This window comes from Hypanus sabinus, chromosome 3 (assembly GCF_030144855.1).
Source record: "Hypanus sabinus isolate sHypSab1 chromosome 3, sHypSab1.hap1, whole genome shotgun sequence".
In the NCBI taxonomy this organism is placed as follows: domain Eukaryota; kingdom Metazoa; phylum Chordata; class Chondrichthyes; order Myliobatiformes; family Dasyatidae; genus Hypanus; species Hypanus sabinus.
In genome coordinates, this window is record NC_082708.1 from 43,296,850 (window position 1) to 43,315,492 (window position 18,643).

General features: G+C 40.5%; 2 protein-coding genes across 4 annotated transcripts in view; one reads left to right on the forward strand and one right to left on the reverse strand.

Annotated features, from left to right (window-relative positions):
- Positions 1-6,050: 6,050 nt before the first annotated feature.
- c1qtnf9 (C1q and TNF related 9) lies at positions 6,051-15,934 on the forward strand. Of its 3 annotated transcripts, none has more exons than XM_059964178.1 (5): positions 6,051-6,117; positions 8,672-8,793; positions 9,688-9,907; positions 10,829-10,891; positions 13,249-15,934. In XM_059964178.1, the coding sequence occupies exons 3-5, from the start codon at positions 9,742-9,744 to the stop codon at positions 14,016-14,018; spliced, it is 999 nt and encodes a 332-aa protein (XP_059820161.1). In that variant the 5' UTR covers positions 6,051-6,117; positions 8,672-8,793; positions 9,688-9,741; the 3' UTR covers positions 14,019-15,934. The 3 variants fall into 3 exon arrangements, with proteins under 3 accessions (XP_059820161.1, XP_059820159.1, XP_059820160.1); XM_059964176.1 differs by having other exon boundaries at positions 6,056-6,117; positions 8,669-8,793; XM_059964177.1 differs by lacking the exon at positions 6,051-6,117 and adding an exon at positions 6,186-6,413 and having other exon boundaries at positions 8,669-8,793.
- Positions 15,935-17,026: 1,092 nt separating this feature from the next.
- Positions 17,027-18,643, reverse strand: part of LOC132391253 (anoctamin-7-like) — a 59,084-nt gene continuing 57,467 nt past the window's right edge. The window contains exon 21 of the mRNA XM_059964179.1: positions 17,027-18,469. The gene's annotated coding sequence lies outside the window, so the exon portion shown is untranslated. The remainder of the gene's footprint in view (positions 18,470-18,643) is intronic.

Consider the following 18,643-nt stretch of genomic DNA (forward strand, 5'->3'; position numbering starts at 1 on the left):
GTTAAGAAATGGCAAGGGTAAAAAAACATTATGTGAATCCTACATAGGCCACCAAATAGTAGCCAAGATGTGGGGCTGAAATTGCAAAGGGAGCTGAAAGGGCATGTAATAAAGGTAATGTCACATTTGTAATGGGGAACGTCAATATGCAAGGGGATTGGGGAAATCAGGTTGGTGTTGGATCACAAGAGAGGGAATTTGTTCAATGTCTATGAGATAACTTTTTCATGCAGCATGTACTTGAGACTATTTGGGGTAAGGCCATCTTAGATTGAGTGTTCTGGAATAATCCAGATCTTATTAGGGAGCTTAATGTAAAGGAACCCTTAGGAGGCAGTGATGATAAGATGATTGAACTCATACTGCAATTTGAGAGGGAGAAGCATAAATCACATGTATCAGTATCACAATGGAATAAAGGGAATTACAGAGGCATGGGAGAGGAGCTTACCCAGGTGGAATGGAGGAGAATGCTGGCAGGGATGATGGCAGAGCAGAGGTGACTGAGGTTTCCAGGAATAGTTCACAAGATAGATACAGTATATCCTACAGAAGCTGTTCTCAGATAGCAGGGCTAGGCAACTGTGGCTGACAAGTGAAGTTAAGGAGCGCCTAAAAGCCAAGAATAGGACATCTAAGGTAGCAAAAGTCCAATAAAAGGCAGCTTAAAAAAAGCCATAAGAAGTGAAAAGATGAAATAAGAGGGCAAACTAGAAAATAATATAAAGCAGGATGCTAGAAGTTTTTTTTCAGTTTATATAAGAATAAAAGGGAGGTGAGAGTTGATATTGGACCACTGGAAAATGATGCTGGTGAAGTAGTAATGGGGACAAAGAAAATGGCGGATGAACTTAAAAAGTACTTTGTATCAGTCTTCACTGTAGACAATGCTAGCAGTGTGCCAGTGGTCCATGAGTGTCAGGGAGCAGGAGTAAGTGCTGTTGCTATTACAAAGAAAAAAGTGCTAGGCAGTCTGAAAGGTCTTAATGTGGATAAGTCAGCTGGGACAGATGGACTACATCCCAGAGTTCTGAAAAAGGTTGCTGAAGAGATAGCAGGTGCATCATTCATGATCTTTCAAGAATCATTTGGTTCTGGAAGACTGGAAATTTGCAAATGCCACTCCACTCTTTTAGAAGGGAGGAAGGCAAAAGAAAGAAAATTATAGGCCAGTTAGCCTAACCTCAATGTTTGGGAAAGTCTTGGAGTATATTATTAAGGATGAGGTTTTGAGGTAATTGGAGACTAATGATTAAATAAGTCAAAGTCAGCATGGTTTCTGTAAAGGGAAATCTTGTCTGACAAATCTGTTGAGTTTTTCAAGAAAGTAACAAGCAGGGTGGACAGCAGAAAGGCAATGGGTGTCATTTAGTTGGATTTTCAGAAAGCATTTGATAAGGTGCCACACATGAAGATGTTTAACAAGATAAAATCCCATGGCTTTACAGGAAAGACACCGGCATGGATAGAGGAATGGCTGACAAGCAGGAGGCAATGAATGGAAATAAACAGGGCCTTTACTGATTCGCTGCCAGTGGCTATTGGTGTTCCTCAATGGTCAGTAATGGGACCGCTACTCTTCACCTTGTTAGTCAATGATTTAGATAATGGAATTGATGGCTTTGGTGCAACGTTTGCAAATGATAGGTAGAGGGAAAGGTAGTGCTGAGGAAGCAATGTGATTGCAGAAGGACTTAGACAAATTGGAAGAATGGGCAAAAAAAAGTGACAGAATACAGTGTTGGGAAATGTATGATAATGCATTTTGGTAAAGGAACAATAGTGCAGACTACTATCTAAATGGGGAGAAAATTCAAACATCAGAGGTGGAGAGGGACTTGGGAGTCTTCTTGCAAATCTCCCAGAAGTTTAATTTACAAGTTGAGTCTGTGGTAAAGAAGGCAAATGCAACGTTGGCATTTACTTCAAGGGGAATAGAATATAAAAGCAAGGAGATAATGCTGAGGCTTTGTTAGACACTAGTTGGGGTGCTCTTGGAGTATTGTCAACAGTTTTGAGCCCCATATCTCAGAAAGGATGTTTTGTTACTGGAGAGAGTCCAGAGGATGATTCCCAGAATGAAGGGGTTAACATATGAGGAGCATTTAGCAGCCTTTGTCCTGTACCCACTGGAATTTAGAAGAATGCGTGGGGATCTCATTGAAACCTACCGAATGTTGAAAGGACTAGATATGGTAGAAGTGGAGAGGATGTTTCCTATGGTGGGGGTGTCCAGAACTAGAGAGCTCAGCCTCAAAACTGAGGGGTGACCCTTTAGAACAGAGGTAAGGAAGAATTTTTTTTAGCTAGAGAGTAGTGAATCTGTGGAATGCTCTGCTACAGACAGCCGTGAAGGCCAAGACTATGGATACATTTGAAGTGAAGATTGATAGTTTCCTGATTGATCTGGGCATTAAAGGAAATGGTGAGAAGGCAGGTGAATGGGGTTAAGTGGGATCCAGGCTCAGCCACGATGGAATGGCGGAGATGACTCAATGGGCTGTATGGCCTAATTCTGCTCCTCTGTCCATTGAACTTAATGTGGCAGATGGAAGAACATATACTTGCTGGTCTGGGTAATGTATCACGAATATCACAACTGTGAAACATGATGTGTCAGAAGGTGGAAAGAGAAAACAAACTGGTTTCTTTGTCTGTGTTATGTAAACATGGCCAGCATTTCTGGCTAATGGAAAGCAAAAACAGAGCCAATATCACAAAGCGATGACTTGGTAGTCCATGGAGAATGCTTCATTACAGAAACATAAAGTTTTTGACATTTCCACCTGGGAGAAAGACTCTGAATAACTACCCTGTACCTCTCATAATCTTATATACTTGTATCACCTCCCCCCTCCCCCACCCCAGCCTGTGATTCTCCGGCAAAAACACTCCAGCTTTGTCCAACCTCCTCTTAAAGCTAGTACTTTCCAATCCAGGTCACATCCTAGTAGACCCGTTCTGCGCCCACCCCAAATCCTCCACACCCTTCCTTGGTGAACAGAGCTGCACAAGATACTCTGTCATGGCCTAACTCAAGTTTTTGCTCCCTGATTCACCCCATGTTCCCACCTTTAAGAGCTCTGGTCCCACCAGAGCAATCATGCTGAAAATGAAATACAGAGTGAATAGAAGGCACTCCTTACAGGAGGTGGTGTAGGAGGAAGTATTATTAAGGTATCTGTGGGAGTTTGTGGGCTTGCAGTCTATACCAAGCAGCACCAATATATTAATTGATATATTGGAAATAGAATTCAGGGATTTGGCTCAAGTAGAACAAAGGCAAAGACTGTTTCAAGTATTGATCTGGAGAAGGTGAGTGGATTGATGGAGAATGTAAAACAGGGTTCAGCTGGGATAAACCTAGTTTCCACAATTGAAATCATAAACCGTGTTGATAAATTGTTGAAAGTCTTTGGCAAATACCAGTGATGGAGCAATTAACAATGAACTGACCACCTGGTGAAGGAAGCCATTGAAATAAAACAAGAAAAGGAATTTTAACTAAGACAAAAGTCTCATTCTAAGTAAGAACTGAAATTCGATTGTGCAGGATGCAAAACTTGATTGTAAACAAGGTGGGACTAGCCAATCAGGAGGGACAGATGACAGAGGTACATATACCACTGGACTGGACATGCTCGGGCATAATCCCTGATGAAGATGGCAGAGTTTGTCTTTGAAACATTGGTTAAAATCGATACCTGTACACAGCTGGAAAACTGAGAAGAGTTGCATATGCTGGGAAAGCACTAAATCCATTTTTTGTACCAAGCTTGCTTGTTCATTAGGATCACAAACAGATAAACAGACACTGAAGCAAACTCCTGCAGCACCCTTCTGGTTGCCAGCTTCCTAATAACAAAACCACCCTCCACCGTTACCCTCTGTCTCATGTTAGTAAACTACTTTTAGTTCCAATTCTAACTTGGATGCCATGTGCTCTAATCTTCTTGGATCAACCTTCCATATGAGACTTTGTAAAAGAAATCCACATTAGCTGATCTGCCTTCATCAACAGATAACTCTTTTTAAAAAACAATTAAATTAGTCAGGCTGGATCTCCCACATAGTAATCTATGGAAATTATCCCAGATCAATCCTTGCCTTTCCAAACGATTCCAAGTGAAAAGTCCCTCAGGACGTTTTCAATGATCTCCCTACCATTGGCATTACTTTAATTTGCTTGTGACTACCTCACTTAATCTTTTTGTCCTTCTTGAATGAATTACCACATTTACTCATCTAGCGTCTCACCTGTAGCCAATAAAAATTTAAATGCCCCCCCCCCACTTTCTGCTTTCCGTGTGATCACTCCCTATGCGACTCCTTTGTGTGATCATCCCTCCCCACTGATCTCCCTCCCAAGCAGAACAGGTGCTCTCACACCTCCTATCTCACTACCATTCAGGGCCCCAAACAGTCCTTCCAGGTGAGGTGCCACTTCAACAGTGATTCTGTTGAGGTTATCCATAGTATCCAATGCTCCCAGTGTGGGTCCTGTACATCAGATTTTCTCCTGTTTGTTTTTAAACATTTCTAACAGGGCCACAGCAATCGACATAGATTGGGACACCACTTCACCGAGCACCTATGCTCTGTCTGCCAGAAAAAGCGGGATCTCCTAGTAACCACCCATTTTAATTCCACTTCCCATTCCCATTCCGACATGTCAATCCATGGCCTCCTCTACTGTTGCAATGAGGTCACGCTCAGGTTGGAGGAGCCACATCTTATATTCTGTCTGGGTAACCCCCAACCTGATGGCATGAACATCGATTTCACTAATGGCTATCTGGTAATGGCCACCCCCCACTCTCTTCACCATTCCACATCCCATTTTCCCTCTCTCTCCTTATCTCCTTGCCTGCCCACCACCTCCCTCTGGTGCTCCTCCCCCTTTTCTTTCCTCCATGGCCTTCTGTCCTCTCCTATTAGATTCACCCTTCTCAAGCCCTGTATCTCTTTCACCAAACAACCTCCCAGCTCTTTACTTCACCCCCCCCCCCCACTCCCCTCCTGGCTTCACCCATCACCTTGTATTTCTCCCTCCCCCCCCCCCCAACTCTGACTCCTCATTTCTTTTTCTCCAGTCCTGCTGAAGGGTTTCGGCCTAAAACGTTGACTGTACTCTTTTCCATTAACATTCCCTGGCCTGCCGAGTCTCTCCAGCATTTTGTATGTGTTGCTTGGATTTCCAGCATCTGCAGATTTTCTCCTGTTTGTTTTTAAACATTTCTAACAGGGCCACAGCAATCTCCTCCTTCGGCTCCAATCACACCCATGCATCTCATCAGGTCCAGCAGTTTATTCACCTTCATGCCTGCGTTAATGTCTAATATCTCTGCCTTTATAATCTAACTAGAATTTCATTGTCCTGATATAACCTTGGAGAAAGGTTGAGGTTTGCCTGTTGATTCTGAATTTTACCTGTGAACCAAGCTGGAAAATGAGGAAATTGGGCAAGAAACATGTTGGGTGGGCTGTCATACCTTCCTTGCAACTTTGTTCTTACTGATGTTCACCAATTAGACATACAACTAGAAAAGGTCCAGGTAATTTCTGGAAGTGGATTTGTAGGAAAATCATTTAAATTAGAAGACCAAGCTGAAAGAAAAACTATAAGAAAGTATTGGTTGTTTCTACTAAAGCTAAAAATAAAACGTATTTCAGATCTATTAATATCAGAAGAGTTGGAAAATAGAGGAGACTACAACAGTTGATGTGAGTTGTGATCTCTCTTGGTCAGAAAAGACCCATTGAACAAAATGACCTTTCTCAATCCACAACTTTTTACAACCTGCTCTGAGCCCCGTCAGTATAGAACTTTGATAACTTTTTCACAGTTACACCAGAGAAACAGCATCTGGTGAACCAAGAAATAATTTGTTTTCCTAAAACTAGGAATTTGCCAACATAATTATTAATCATTAATTAAAATTGAAGCTGTTTAACTCAAGTGGAGGGATACTGTTGGAACTCTTTTTTCTAGTTTGTCTTTGATAGATTGCATTTATTAATAATTAATATGGTTTACTAATTATGCTTGGAAATTTTGATTTTTATTCGGAATGGTGCACTTGGAAGTGTGTCCACACAGAGGTGGCAGCTGATACAGTAAGTTGGTAGTGCTTTATTTAATTAAATATACTTCGAGAATTACAATTTGTTTTCACTTTTACAATTATTCTCATTTAAAGCCTATCTATACAAATTGAAATTATATTCAACATCACTTTAAATGATACTTAAGTACTATAGTACTTGGATCAAGGTCTGCGTTTTGGTGAGATGCAGTGTGCTGAAGGCCCTCAGTGACCCACCTGCAATGCTGACTTCAGGGGCTGCCTATATTGAGTTTGCAGATTTTCCTTGAGTGTCCTGGTTTCCTCCAACATCCTGAAGAAATACAGGTAAATTAATTGGAAAATATAAGTTGTCCTTAGTGTAGATAGTGACAGGAGAATCACAGGGAAGTTGATGGGTATGATAGGTTGCAGTGAAATGATTGAAGGACTCTTTGAACAGGCATAGACTCAATACACAGAATGTCCTTTTCTAAGTCTTAAAACACGAAATATATTTTGGTGATCAAATTGCTCAGACATTAAGTACAGCAACAAGATTATTAAGGAAATAATGTAGTTGTAGTGTTTTGTGCATGGAAACAACTGTAAATTGTGATCATGTTGCATGTTGAGCAAAGGTCTCAGCCTTAACTATAGTGCTCTCTCGTCCACAAATGCAGTGCAGAAGTTTGAGTGCAAGTCGTGAGCAAAGCTACAAGCTTTTTTGATTATCGTTAATACAACTCAAGTAAAGGATTTGTGTCTTCTGCAGGTTTAAGATATTCCAAATTTCTTTAGAGCTAATGTTATATTTCTAGAGGTTGAGCTATTCTGATTTTGTACTATTCGCTAGTGTCTAATTTAGAGCACTTGTTTGAGGGATAAATGGGCACTAGCACCAAGGTATCTTTTGCATCCACCTGTGAAGATGAATGGGTCAGTCAATAGTCTGAATTTTCAGTAGTGGTACACTCTTTGTGCTGCACTGAAGCATCTGCATGATATACTGATGTCTAGACTCTGGAGTGGGTCTTGTTCTGCAACCTCCACCTTGTAGGTGAGCTCCATCAGGGACCTAAAGTTACAACTTGTAAAGTTGTCTTGCTGTTGGTTTTGTAAAACTCTGTGATAAGTATTCCCTTAAAACTTGAGATAATTAGACTCATATTTAACCTACTTTACTTGAATTTGTAAATAACTCATACAACAAAATACATATCAATGTTCAAATATAATTCACCACTGTGTTTTTGTATTAGATGCAGCACAGAACTAGACTTTTTGACCCAGCTGGTCCACGACAACCAAGGTTTCCATCTAAACTTGTCCCACTTGCCTACATTTGGCCCATATTCCTCTTTAACTCTTCCTATCCATCTACCTTTCTGAGTGTCCTTTAATATCGTTATTGTACCTCCCTTAATCACTTCCTCCGGTGGCTTATTCCATATGTGGACCACCTCTGGTTGAAAGTGTTGCCCTTCAGATTCTTAATAAATCACTTCTCTTTCACCATAGACCTATGTCGTCTAGCTCTTGATTCTCCAACCTTGGGAAAAGAATGTGTGCATTCACCTATATACAGTACTGTGCAAAAGTCTTTCATACATGCAGTACTGCATTTGCCAATGTGGAATAGAGAGCGACTTTGTAAATCTTGGTGAATCAAAGGATGGTGATCAATGAAAGAGGATGGAGCACTGTGGGAGCATTACTGAATGTCTCTCTGGTGCTTCCTGCTTCCTCCCCTCCCCCTTCCCTTTTTCCAACCATGATTCCTCACTCCCTGTCTCCTTCCCACTCTCAGTCCACAATAGAGAACCAATCAGAAACAGGATTATCATCACTCAAATATGTCATGAATTTTTTTTGGTGGCAGCAGTACAGCACAATACATAAAATTCACTTATTTATACATATAACCTGTAATGAATTATGTAAATGAACAAAAATTATTAATCAAAAATATATATTTATATATACAAAGATTACTCAAATATTATTGAAATATTAAATGCACAACCGTCATCACCCCTTCATTATCACAGGGAACTTCAAGAAGCCCCGAAACTTCAAATCTAACATCCTTGTGGGAGACTTTCATAGTCTGCAGCTGTTCAGGAAGGCGGCTCCCTATCCTTCTCGTGGACAATAAATGTTGGTTCTACCATTCATTGTATCATCTTCCAAACAAATTATTAAATGTATGAACTCTGATCCTGAAGATCCCCAGGGCCTGCTGCCAGACCCCATGTCATGCAGGGGAGTGGTGGGTTGGGAAGGTGCACACAGAAAGAGAAAGACCAAGAAGAGTTGAGGCCAAAGAAACATAAATGAGCTTAAAAGTCCCCCTCCAAAAAGTAGCAACCAGCTATTGTGCGAGTTACACATACAACCTTATCGGTTGACATTCACTACACATGATATTGGTCTTTTGAAGGCAACTGAGAACCAATGCTGGGGATTGGAATGTTGGAATTAAGCCTGACAGCTCACATTTCAGTGCTTGTGTAATTGTGTAAGCATTGCCTCAAGAAGTCTGCAAGTTATTATTAGATTATAAAGATGCTTTACATATATCACTTTTCTCTATTTTCCAGCAGAGGTCAGTAGACTTCTATCCATTGTCTCTATCAATGATTACGACGTGGTCTCCTCTACATCAAATGAACTGAACACTGATTGGATGATTACTTTGGAAGACTCCAGTATTTAACCCACAACTGTAAGCTTCCTATAGCCAGCTTCCAGTTTAGTTCACCATCCCGCTCCTCCAGATCTTTTTGTCTGTAATCTCTTGCCTGCACTGTCACAGCAAAGCCCAACATGAACTTGAGGACCAGCTCCTCATTTGGACATACTGCATGCTACAAGACCCAATATTATATATTCCAATGATAGCCCTCTCACTTTCTCTGGTTTAGAACTGTTATTTCTGCTTCAGTTCATTTGCCTGTTTTCTCTCTCCAGCAGAGTAAATAACCCACTAGATGTGTCTCCCAGCTCTGGCATAAGCAATATGTAACACCTTCAAAGAAATATCATCAAACTTGAACTGTCCTCATTGATCATTTAACCAGAAGACTCAAGCCCTGCAATCCCACTCTTACCCCATCATGGATATCCCTTTTGTCCTATTCATCCTTCCTGACACTTTCCTTAAAAGTATATCTATTTTTATCTGTCTGTCTCTGATCTAATGAAGTGTCTTCAACCTGAAATGTTAACTCAATTTGTTTGACATACTAAATGTTTCTAGCATCATCTTTTTTTCTCAGCTGTAGTTATTTCTTCAATAAATCATTTACAAACGTACTTTCAGATTCCCATTTGTTTGGTCTTCGGCCAACAATCATTGCAATAGTTCTGAACCCATTCAACTGAGCACTCTGCATGCTTACCAAAGTCTTTAATTCCTTAGGTTTCACTTGATCTGCCTTATTCATCTAATTTAGCTATCCATCTTCCACTTACTCTGTTAAATGTGTTTGCATATAGTGTACAGTATTACCATACCACCCACAACAAATTTCCTTTCCATCATCCCAGAATTTCAAAATAATTTTGCAGTAATAACTTTCTTTAAACCAACATCATTGCTTGTTTTTCGGTTCCACAGCCTGCAGTGAAATTCTTTAGAAAGTCTTTAGATTTGCGGTGTTGAAGCCCTGAGATGCAGATTTGGTTGTTTTTTGTACCATTTGCTCTGGTGAAAGTTGAGATGATCGGAACGGAGTTGTGCAGAGCTGGACATCCTGGAATTCCTGGAAACCCTGGTCATAATGGCATTCCTGGGAGAGATGGGCGGGATGGCTCCAAGGGTGACAAAGGAGACTCAGGTAGAGTGATGTGACAATAGGGTTGTATAGCTTTTCATAGCTGGAGCCTTACATGATCTACCATGTGAACACTTCTTTTATCAAGTTGTTAATTCTGGTCAGGACCTGTGCTCTTTTAATTTGCTGACATTAGGTTCCAAATGTCAGAATTTCCTTCAAAATCTTAAGCAACTTCATACAGTTGCAATTTGAGTACAGCTCAAACTATCATTGTAAATCAGCGAAGAAACATGAACTTAGAAAACCAAGACTCAGTATTTTTAAACCCTTGTCAATCATGAAGATATTTGAGATACAAGTTTGCTTTGCCAATAATTGCTGTAATGAAAGTGTTTATTTTCAAATTGTGGGGCTGAAGCAGGGGTAAATGTGACAGGGGTAAAAGTGCTCTATTCACAATAATCCACTGAATGTCAAATGTTAATCAATTCATGTTTCTACAACCAGTTTAGCTTGCTGTTAAAATGTTATTATGGTGCTTATCTGAAGAAATTTCAAGATTATATTGTGTGCTATAAGCCCTAATTAAAGGACACTAAACTATACAATAATCAATCTGCACACGATGTGTGTTAGATATAAGTGACATGTTCTCTGGCCATTGTATGGTGTATCGAATCATTTATCTCTTAAATGGAGGCCTGCCTTATATTTTCTTGATATCCACAGAAGATAATTTATTTATTATTGGCAAATGCCATACAGAATGTTCTACTCAACCATTGCCAAACTGTAGGTTAATTCTGAGTAAAATCTAAATGAGTTTTAATAAACTATTCTATTAATGTCTACATCAGCATGCTCCAGATCTAGATATTAACATTGTCTTTGAAGCTGTATTAGGCCGCAAAGAATCCTACATATTTTGACTTGCATGAAGATATTGTGGTAAAATAATTCTCACATAACTTCTTTAAATAGGTGAAGTTGGGAAATCTGGACCCACAGGACCTCAGGGGCCTAAAGGTGAACCTGGAAAGCCAGGTAGGAACCATTATGCATGAAGTTCATGCTTCAAGTTTCATCTGGCCTGGCAGCATTCTATAGTGTGGGCAGAGGTGGCCTTTTTACACCATAAGACACAGAAGCAAAATTAGGCAATTCGGCCCATCAAGTCTACTCCACCATTCCATCATAGCTGATTTATTATCCTATTCAACCCCATTCTCCTGCCTTCTCCCCACAACCCTTGACACCCTTACCAATCAAGAACTTACACCCTCTACTTTAAATATACCTAATGATTTGGCCTCCACACCCATCTGTGACAACGTGTTCCACAAATTCACCTTCCTCTGGCAAAAACAATTCTTCATCATCGCTGTTCTAATGGGACGTCCTTCCATTCTGAGGTTATGCCCTCTGGATCTGGACTCCCCCACTATTGGAAACAACCTCTCCATTTCCACTTTATCTAGACCTTTCAAAATTTGATAGATTTCAGTGAGATTCCACCCCCCCCCCCCACCTTATTCTTCTAAACTCCAGCGAGTACAGGCCCAGAGCTGTCAAACGTTCCTCAACCATCAACCCTTTCATTGCTGGGATCTCGTGAACCTCCATTGGACCAGGGCCAATGCAACCTCCAGGGCCAGCACGTCCTTTCTTAGATGAAATCCCCCCTCAATCTTCTAAACTCCTGTGAGTACAGGCCCATTGCCTCACATGTTAACACTTTCATTCCTGGAATCATTCTTGTGAACCTCCTCAGGACATTCTCCAATGCCATCAGATCTTTTCTTAGATAAGGAGCCCAAAACTGTTCACAATACTCCAAGTGTGGTCTGTCCAATGCCTTATAAAGACTTAGCATTATATCCTGATGAAGGGTCTCGGCCCAAAATGTTGGCTACTCTTTTCTCACGGATGCTGCCTGACCTGCTGAGTTCTTCCAGCATTGTGTATGTATCCTTTGATCCACAGCATCTGCAGTTGTATTTTTGTTGTTAGCATTATATCCTTGCTTTTATATTCTAGTCCTCTCAAAATTAATGCTGACATTGCATTTGCCTTCCTCACCACTGACTCAACTTGCAAGTTAACCTTTAGTGAATCTTGCACTAAGATTCCCAAGTCTCTTTGTACCTCTGATTTCTGAATTTTCTCCCCATTCAAAATATACTCATTTAGTTTCATAGGTCTTATTCATTAATGTATTATCTATATTCATTTAGAAAGCTTTTATTACTTCAACCAAAGTGCCTGACCATATTCTTCCACACACTATTCCGTCTGCCACTTATCTGCCTATTCTCCTAATCTATCTAAATCATAGGACCATTGGATACAGGTGCCGAATTAGACCGTTTGGCCCATCAAGTCTGGTCTGCCATTTCATCATGTCTGATCCATTTTCTTCTCAGTCCCAATCTTCTGCCTTCTCTCCATTCATGCCCTGACTAATCCAGAATCTATAATCCTATGCCTTAAGTATATCCAATGACCTCGTCTCCACAGCTGTCTGCAGCAATAAATTCCACAGATTCACCACACTCTTGCTAAAGAAATTCATCTTCATCTCCATTCTAAAAGTACGTCCCTCTATTCAGAGGCAATATTCTATGGTCTGAAGCTCCTCTGCCATAGGAAACATACTCTCCACGTCTACTCTATCAAGGCCTTCAGCATTTGATAGGTTACAAGAAGGTTCCCCCTCATTCTTCTGAATTGCAAGATGGTGTTACTGTAATCATATAACCATATAACAATTACAGCACGGAAACAGGCCATCTCGGCCCTTCTAGTCCATGCCGAATGCTTACTCTCACCTAGTCCCACCTACCTGCACTCAGCCCATAACCCTCCATTCCTTTCCTGTCCATATACTTATCCAATTTTTATAAAAATGACAAAATCGAACCTGCCTCTATCACTTCTATTGGAAGCTCATTCCACACAGCTACACTCAGAGACAAGATGAACTGTGCCTCAGTAATCTTGCATTTACTGTGTTCAAAAGTTTTAAAGTAACCTTCTGAGTTGTGCATAAATAGCAATAAGCACTGACCAGCCATTCTCTACTAAGACTTAAAACAAATTGATTGGAGGCAACAGGAAAGTATAAGTTTGAAGCACACATATAATTCATGAACCAAAATAGAAAAACTTTCGCACTTCACACAAAATGCTGGAGGAACTCAGCAGACCAGGCAGCATCTATGGAAAAGTGTTCCTCCAGCATTTTGTGTGTGTTGCTTGGATTTCCAACATCTGCAGATTTTCTTGTTTGTGATTGGAAACTTTAGCGCTTATTTTTTAAATAAAAGAATGCTTCCAATCTGTGCCTCCAGATCAATGATCCTATAGGAATATAGAATTATTGTAATGTCTTATGATTCCAGGGCCCCCTGGTGGACCAGGTATAAAAGGAAGAAGAGGAGAACAAGGAACTAAAGGAATACCAGGCAAAATGGGACCAAAAGGAATTGCTGGGCCACTTGGACTTAAAGGACAAAAGGGGGAAATTGGGCTTCAAGGGAAGCAGGGCATCAAAGGGAATTTGGGACCTGGAGGTCCAAAAGGAGAAGAAGGACCTATTGGAGCTCAGGGAGACATTGGACTACCAGGTCCTGTAGGACCTAAAGGTTTGCCAGGTCCAAAAGGAGAGGTGGGCCCCAAAGGATCACATGGGAATCCTGGAATTCAAGGTGTAAAGGGAAGTAAAGGGGAAAGTGGTGAAAAGGGAAACACTGGTGAAAATGCACTGATAAGGAATAGTGCTTTCAGTGTTGGATTGACAGAATTTTCCAAACTGCCACGTTCAGGTGCCCCAATTAAATTTGAAAAAATCTTTTACAACAACCAAAATCACTATGACCCCACAACAGGGAAATTTACATGTGAATTTTCTGGGGTTTATTACTTTGTCTATCACATCACCGTCTATGTTAAGCATGTAAGGGTTTCCCTGTACAAAAATGGTGTTCAGACCCTGAATACATTTGATAGTTATCAGAGCAGTGAGGATCAGGCTTCAGGGGGCACACTGCTGCAGTTACAACGCGGTGATCAAGTGTGGCTTCAAGTAATTGGCGGTGATTCTTTTAACGGGCTGTATGCAGATACCAATGATGACACGGTTTTTACAGGGTTTCTGCTATTTACTGAATGACGAGGTTCAGTAAACCTTTCACTGGAAATGTAAATTCAACCGACAACCCGGAAGAAACAAAATGTCTGGACATTTTAGCCAAAACCCCACAAATGCTGGAAATCTGAAATAAAAACAGAAAATGTCAGAAATACTCAACAGTCAGCATCAGTGAAAATCTCATCAAAGACCCTTCATCAAAACTCTGAGAATGAGAAGAGGTTGCAGAGCAAATCGCTAAGTGGGAGAGGGATGAGAGAATGCCTAATCAGTTGTTGGCGAAAAAGCAATAATGTTCACTAACTTCTGTAATGGACACATGAAAAAGGGGTTATTCACAGGGTTACTGTGAATTACTTCACTTCAAATATTAACTCTGCCTTGTCCCTGGAAGTTTTGTTAGATGATCTGCCACGTGGACTGATAGTCCCCTCTCCCTTCTCAAATATTTATGATGCACAAGTAGTTTTTTAAACATTGGAATTTAATGTTAAGATGATTTTTCACATGCAATTTTATGTGCAGGTAGCATGAGAACTGTGTTAATATGGACCACTTAACTAGAAAACTATTACCTCAGTGTGTGCACAATCTTAAGACGCCAGCAACTTGATAAAGGTTTGGTGCCACCCGAATGGCTATACTATTCACCTAATTATCACTTCCGGGACCTTTGAAGGAGTCAATTCTGAAGCAGAACAGCTGTGACTGGGATTTAAAGGTTAACAGTGGTGGCGGGGGGGGGGGGGGGGGGGGGGGGAAGGGTAGGCTGAATTGGGTGACACTGGAAACTGTACCGTGCGACCTGGAAGGAAATGTGATTAATCCCCATGATTAACCTGACCTGGTGTAGACTGTTACACAAAACTTATGCCACCTTCCATTATCCCAATTTTAGCTATCAGTTATGGCTAACCACACCTCTCAGTCTTTGCTTCTTGCCAAGAGGGGAAGTGCTTCATAAGCATCTTGCTGGCTACCTGCAGACACTCTTCCTCCACATTCTGGTCAAGTCAAAGAACACTGCAGCACAGAAAGAGCTCCTTCGTCCCTTCTAGTCCACGCTGAACTGTCAATTTGCCTAGTCCCATCGACCCGCACTCCATTCCCCTCCCACCTGTGTACGTGTCCAGATTTCTCTTAAATGTTTAAATCGTACCCACTACTTCTGCTGGCAGTGTGTTCCACACTCTCACCGACTACTGAGTAAAGATATTCTCCCGCACGTTCCCCTTGAATATTTCATCTTTCACCCTTAACTCATGACCTCCAGTTCTAGTTTCACCCAACCTCAGTGGAAAAAGCCTATTTGCATTAGCCCCATCTATACCCCTCAAAATTTTATATACCTCTCTCAAATCTCCCCTCATTCAAAGTTTCAAAAGTACATTGAAAGTCAGAGAAATGTATACAATATACATCCTGAAATGTTTTTTCTTCGCAACCATCCACGAAAACAGAGGAGTGCCCCCAAAGAATGAAAGACAGTTTAAATGTTAAAACCCCACAGCCCCCCCCAGCTTCCCCCTACGCGTAAGCAGCAGCAAAGCAATGATCCCCCTCCCCCACCAGCAAAACAAAAGCATTGGCACCCACCACCGAGCTCTCAAGCGTGCAGCAAAGCAACAGCAAAGACACGGACTTGCAGAATCCCAAAGACTACTTGTTCACCCGGTGTTCGACATACCACAGGCTCTCTCTCTCCCTAATGAGGGAGAAAGAGGTGTCTCTGTTTCGCTTACACTACAAGGAATAATAACTAACGTATTCAACCTTTCCGTATAACTCAGGTCCTCAAGTCCTGGCAACATCTTTGTAAATTTTCTCTGCATTCTTTCAACCTAATTTACATCTTTCCTGTGGGTAGGCGACCAAAGCTACACACAATACTCCAAATTAGGCCTCACCAATGTCTTATACAACTTCAACATAACATTCTAACTCCTATATTCAATACTTTGATTTATGAAGGTCAATGTGCAAAGAGCTTTCTTCAGGACTTCCAAAGAATTATGGATCTGTGTTCCTAGATCCCTCTGTTATACCACACTCCTCTGTGCCCTACCACTCATCGTGTAAGCCCCACCCTGGTTTGTCCTCTCAAAATGCAACACCTCACACTTGTCCGTATTAAACTCAATGGTAGCTTGCTCTGTTCTACTGCAGCAGTGACGGTCTGCTGAAGCTTGAAATGTTTAAAAGAACTTCTTCCCCAGCTCAGATTTTAAAAACTATTGGCCTGACTCTGGTCCTTTCCCCACAAGCGTTGTCTGACCTGCCGGGTATTTCTAGCATTTTCTGTTGTTATCTATTCCTTAAGCTCAATGACCTTACTGGGGGGAGGGGGAAGAAACTTATCATTAATCCATTCTGTAAATATGAACTTCAATCTAATTTACATCAAAATATTTCATTGTATTTGGAAATTTGGGGAGATGGTGAGTGGACTGAGTATTACTCTGTTTTGTCTTTTTTTAGTCATCATTTTGGGCTTTTATAATCTCCTTCCACTTCTATTTTACCATTAATTTATTAACTGAGTGTTTGACCCTGTAGACTCTGATCCTTTTCAGTTTCTTTGTGCTTTGCAGAATTAATCTAAGTCATGTAATGAAATTTGCATTTTGCAAACGCATTCAACAAATACAGCTGCTGTCCACAGGACCAGAATCGGATTTGGACTTTGTGAGAGTGCAAATAATCGAAAGTGAAAGCGATCAAACCCAGAGGAGATCATTGTCTTACTGACAGTGTTTTGCTAGCTGTTAAAATGAATACCTCTATATATAAAATACAATGTGCACAATAGTGGCATCCCAGTCCCACTATTACACCAAGCATATGCAGGAATTCCATAAAAAATATCAGTTTCCTGGAGTAACAATGGTGAACGCTGATATTCACAATTTTACATTGTAACTTCTGTGAAATTTGGCTTGATATTTCAGAAGACTAAATCTGTCAGTGCATGAGATTATGTATGCCATTAAGAAAGTGGAATACCAGACTAAGACCAGACCAGAATACCAGCAGAAGCTTCTACTCCTCCCTGCATGGAACTCATTGTTATTCAGACCCTCCTCTCTGAACCTGGAGCCCCTTTCCTCACACAGCTTTAGTCCTTTCTTTAATCTACACAATTTAAAAATCATCTCCTTTTTTGATCTGGTTCATTATTATTCTAACATTCCAATATGCAATGCAACTATTCTTTCTTTTACAGGAGAGTTTGCCTTAAGCATGATAATAATAATCTTGAAGACATTTTAGTAGATTATTGACCATTATTTCCAAATTGCACAATAAACATGAGCAATAATTACAATAGTTTTCCATTTCAGTGATAGCACAAACAGCTACATCTGACCTCAGCATCCTTTTTTTTAATAATAAGTAATTCATTAAACTTTTACTTAATTCTATTAGAAAATTTAAACATTAAACTTTGGCTTTACTAGAAACACTGAGCTGAGAGCAATTCATACCTCTATCTGTCATAAAGCTTCAAATATCCTTTGAATGCTTCAATTAATGGCGTATCCCAGCAGCTTCTGGAGGCTATTTCTTCCTCCCAGTCAGTACAGAAAGGTTTTGACAGAATAACATGCTAAAACATTGCAGAGAAAGTTTTACATCACAGGTATTCAGAAGAGCTTTGTAATAATCAGACTTGTACTTTACATATGTTGTTCTCTTTGGAATGAGCCAATCACCAAATATGTATGTTAGATCTCTGCAAAAAGATTACTTTGTTCAACATGTAATAAATAAAGGCATTTTAAAGCTACATTTGATACAAAATCACTGATTTATTCTGAAGTAGTAGAACTACAAACATTAATTTAAGACATCCACACTATCAAAATGATTTATCGTTTATATCCAAGGTCATTGGCACAGTTACAAATGTACAATAGTCAACACTGGTCAAATATTACATGCAGAAAAGTGCTGTACTGATAGCAGTGTACAGAGAAAGAGCATCTCTTGCCCCAGCCTCAGAATCTTTATAACTGCAGTGTATGTCGTTAATCAATAATTTATTGTAGCAATTACAGAAATTTAACAAACATCTTCATTCACTAGGAAATCTGCAGATGCTGGAAATTCAAGCAACACACACAAAATGCCGGTGGAACGCAGCAGGCCAGGCAGCATCTACAGGGAGAAGCACTGTCGACGTTTCGGGCCGAGACCCTTCGTCAGGACAAACACCTTCATTCTGTGGTTTTAACCATAAACATTTAATTCACATTGAAAGATTTGTGGAAGTACTCATTTAACAACAAAATGGTACCTTACCACTCAACAGGACAGTGCTGTGGGTGAAAAAGCTGAGGGAGAGTTGGGGGGGGAAGGGGTCGAGAGGTTTCAGGAGTGAGTTTGCAGACAGTCACATCAAGGTGTCACTCTCAAAGGAGGGAGTCTGTTCCTCTAGCTCCTACTCCGTTTACTCTGTTTATTATTGTTGTCTATGGATGAAACAAAAGGACAAAGTAAAATTTCAATGATCTGACAAGAGTAAGTGACACAAAGAACAGACTCAACAAAATGTAAACTTTTAAAGATACAAAAAATAGAATTACAGAGCCATTGCTTTGTAAAAGAAGTTCATGAGCAAACGTCACAATGTCAGGTTTACATCC

What these genes read in the sequence shown, in the direction of transcription:
- c1qtnf9 (XM_059964178.1), top strand. Translation starts at nt 9,742, where the DNA reads ATGCAGATTTGGTTGTTTTTTGTACCATTTGCTCTGGTGAAAGTTGAG. An exon ending in GGGTGACAAAGGAGACTCAG is followed by an intron (nt 9,908 to 10,828) that starts GTAGAGTGATGT and finishes TTCTTTAAATAG; the next exon opens with GTGAAGTTGGGAAATCTGGA. An exon ending in AGGTGAACCTGGAAAGCCAG is followed by an intron (nt 10,892 to 13,248) that starts GTAGGAACCATT and finishes TTATGATTCCAG; the next exon opens with GGCCCCCTGGTGGACCAGGT.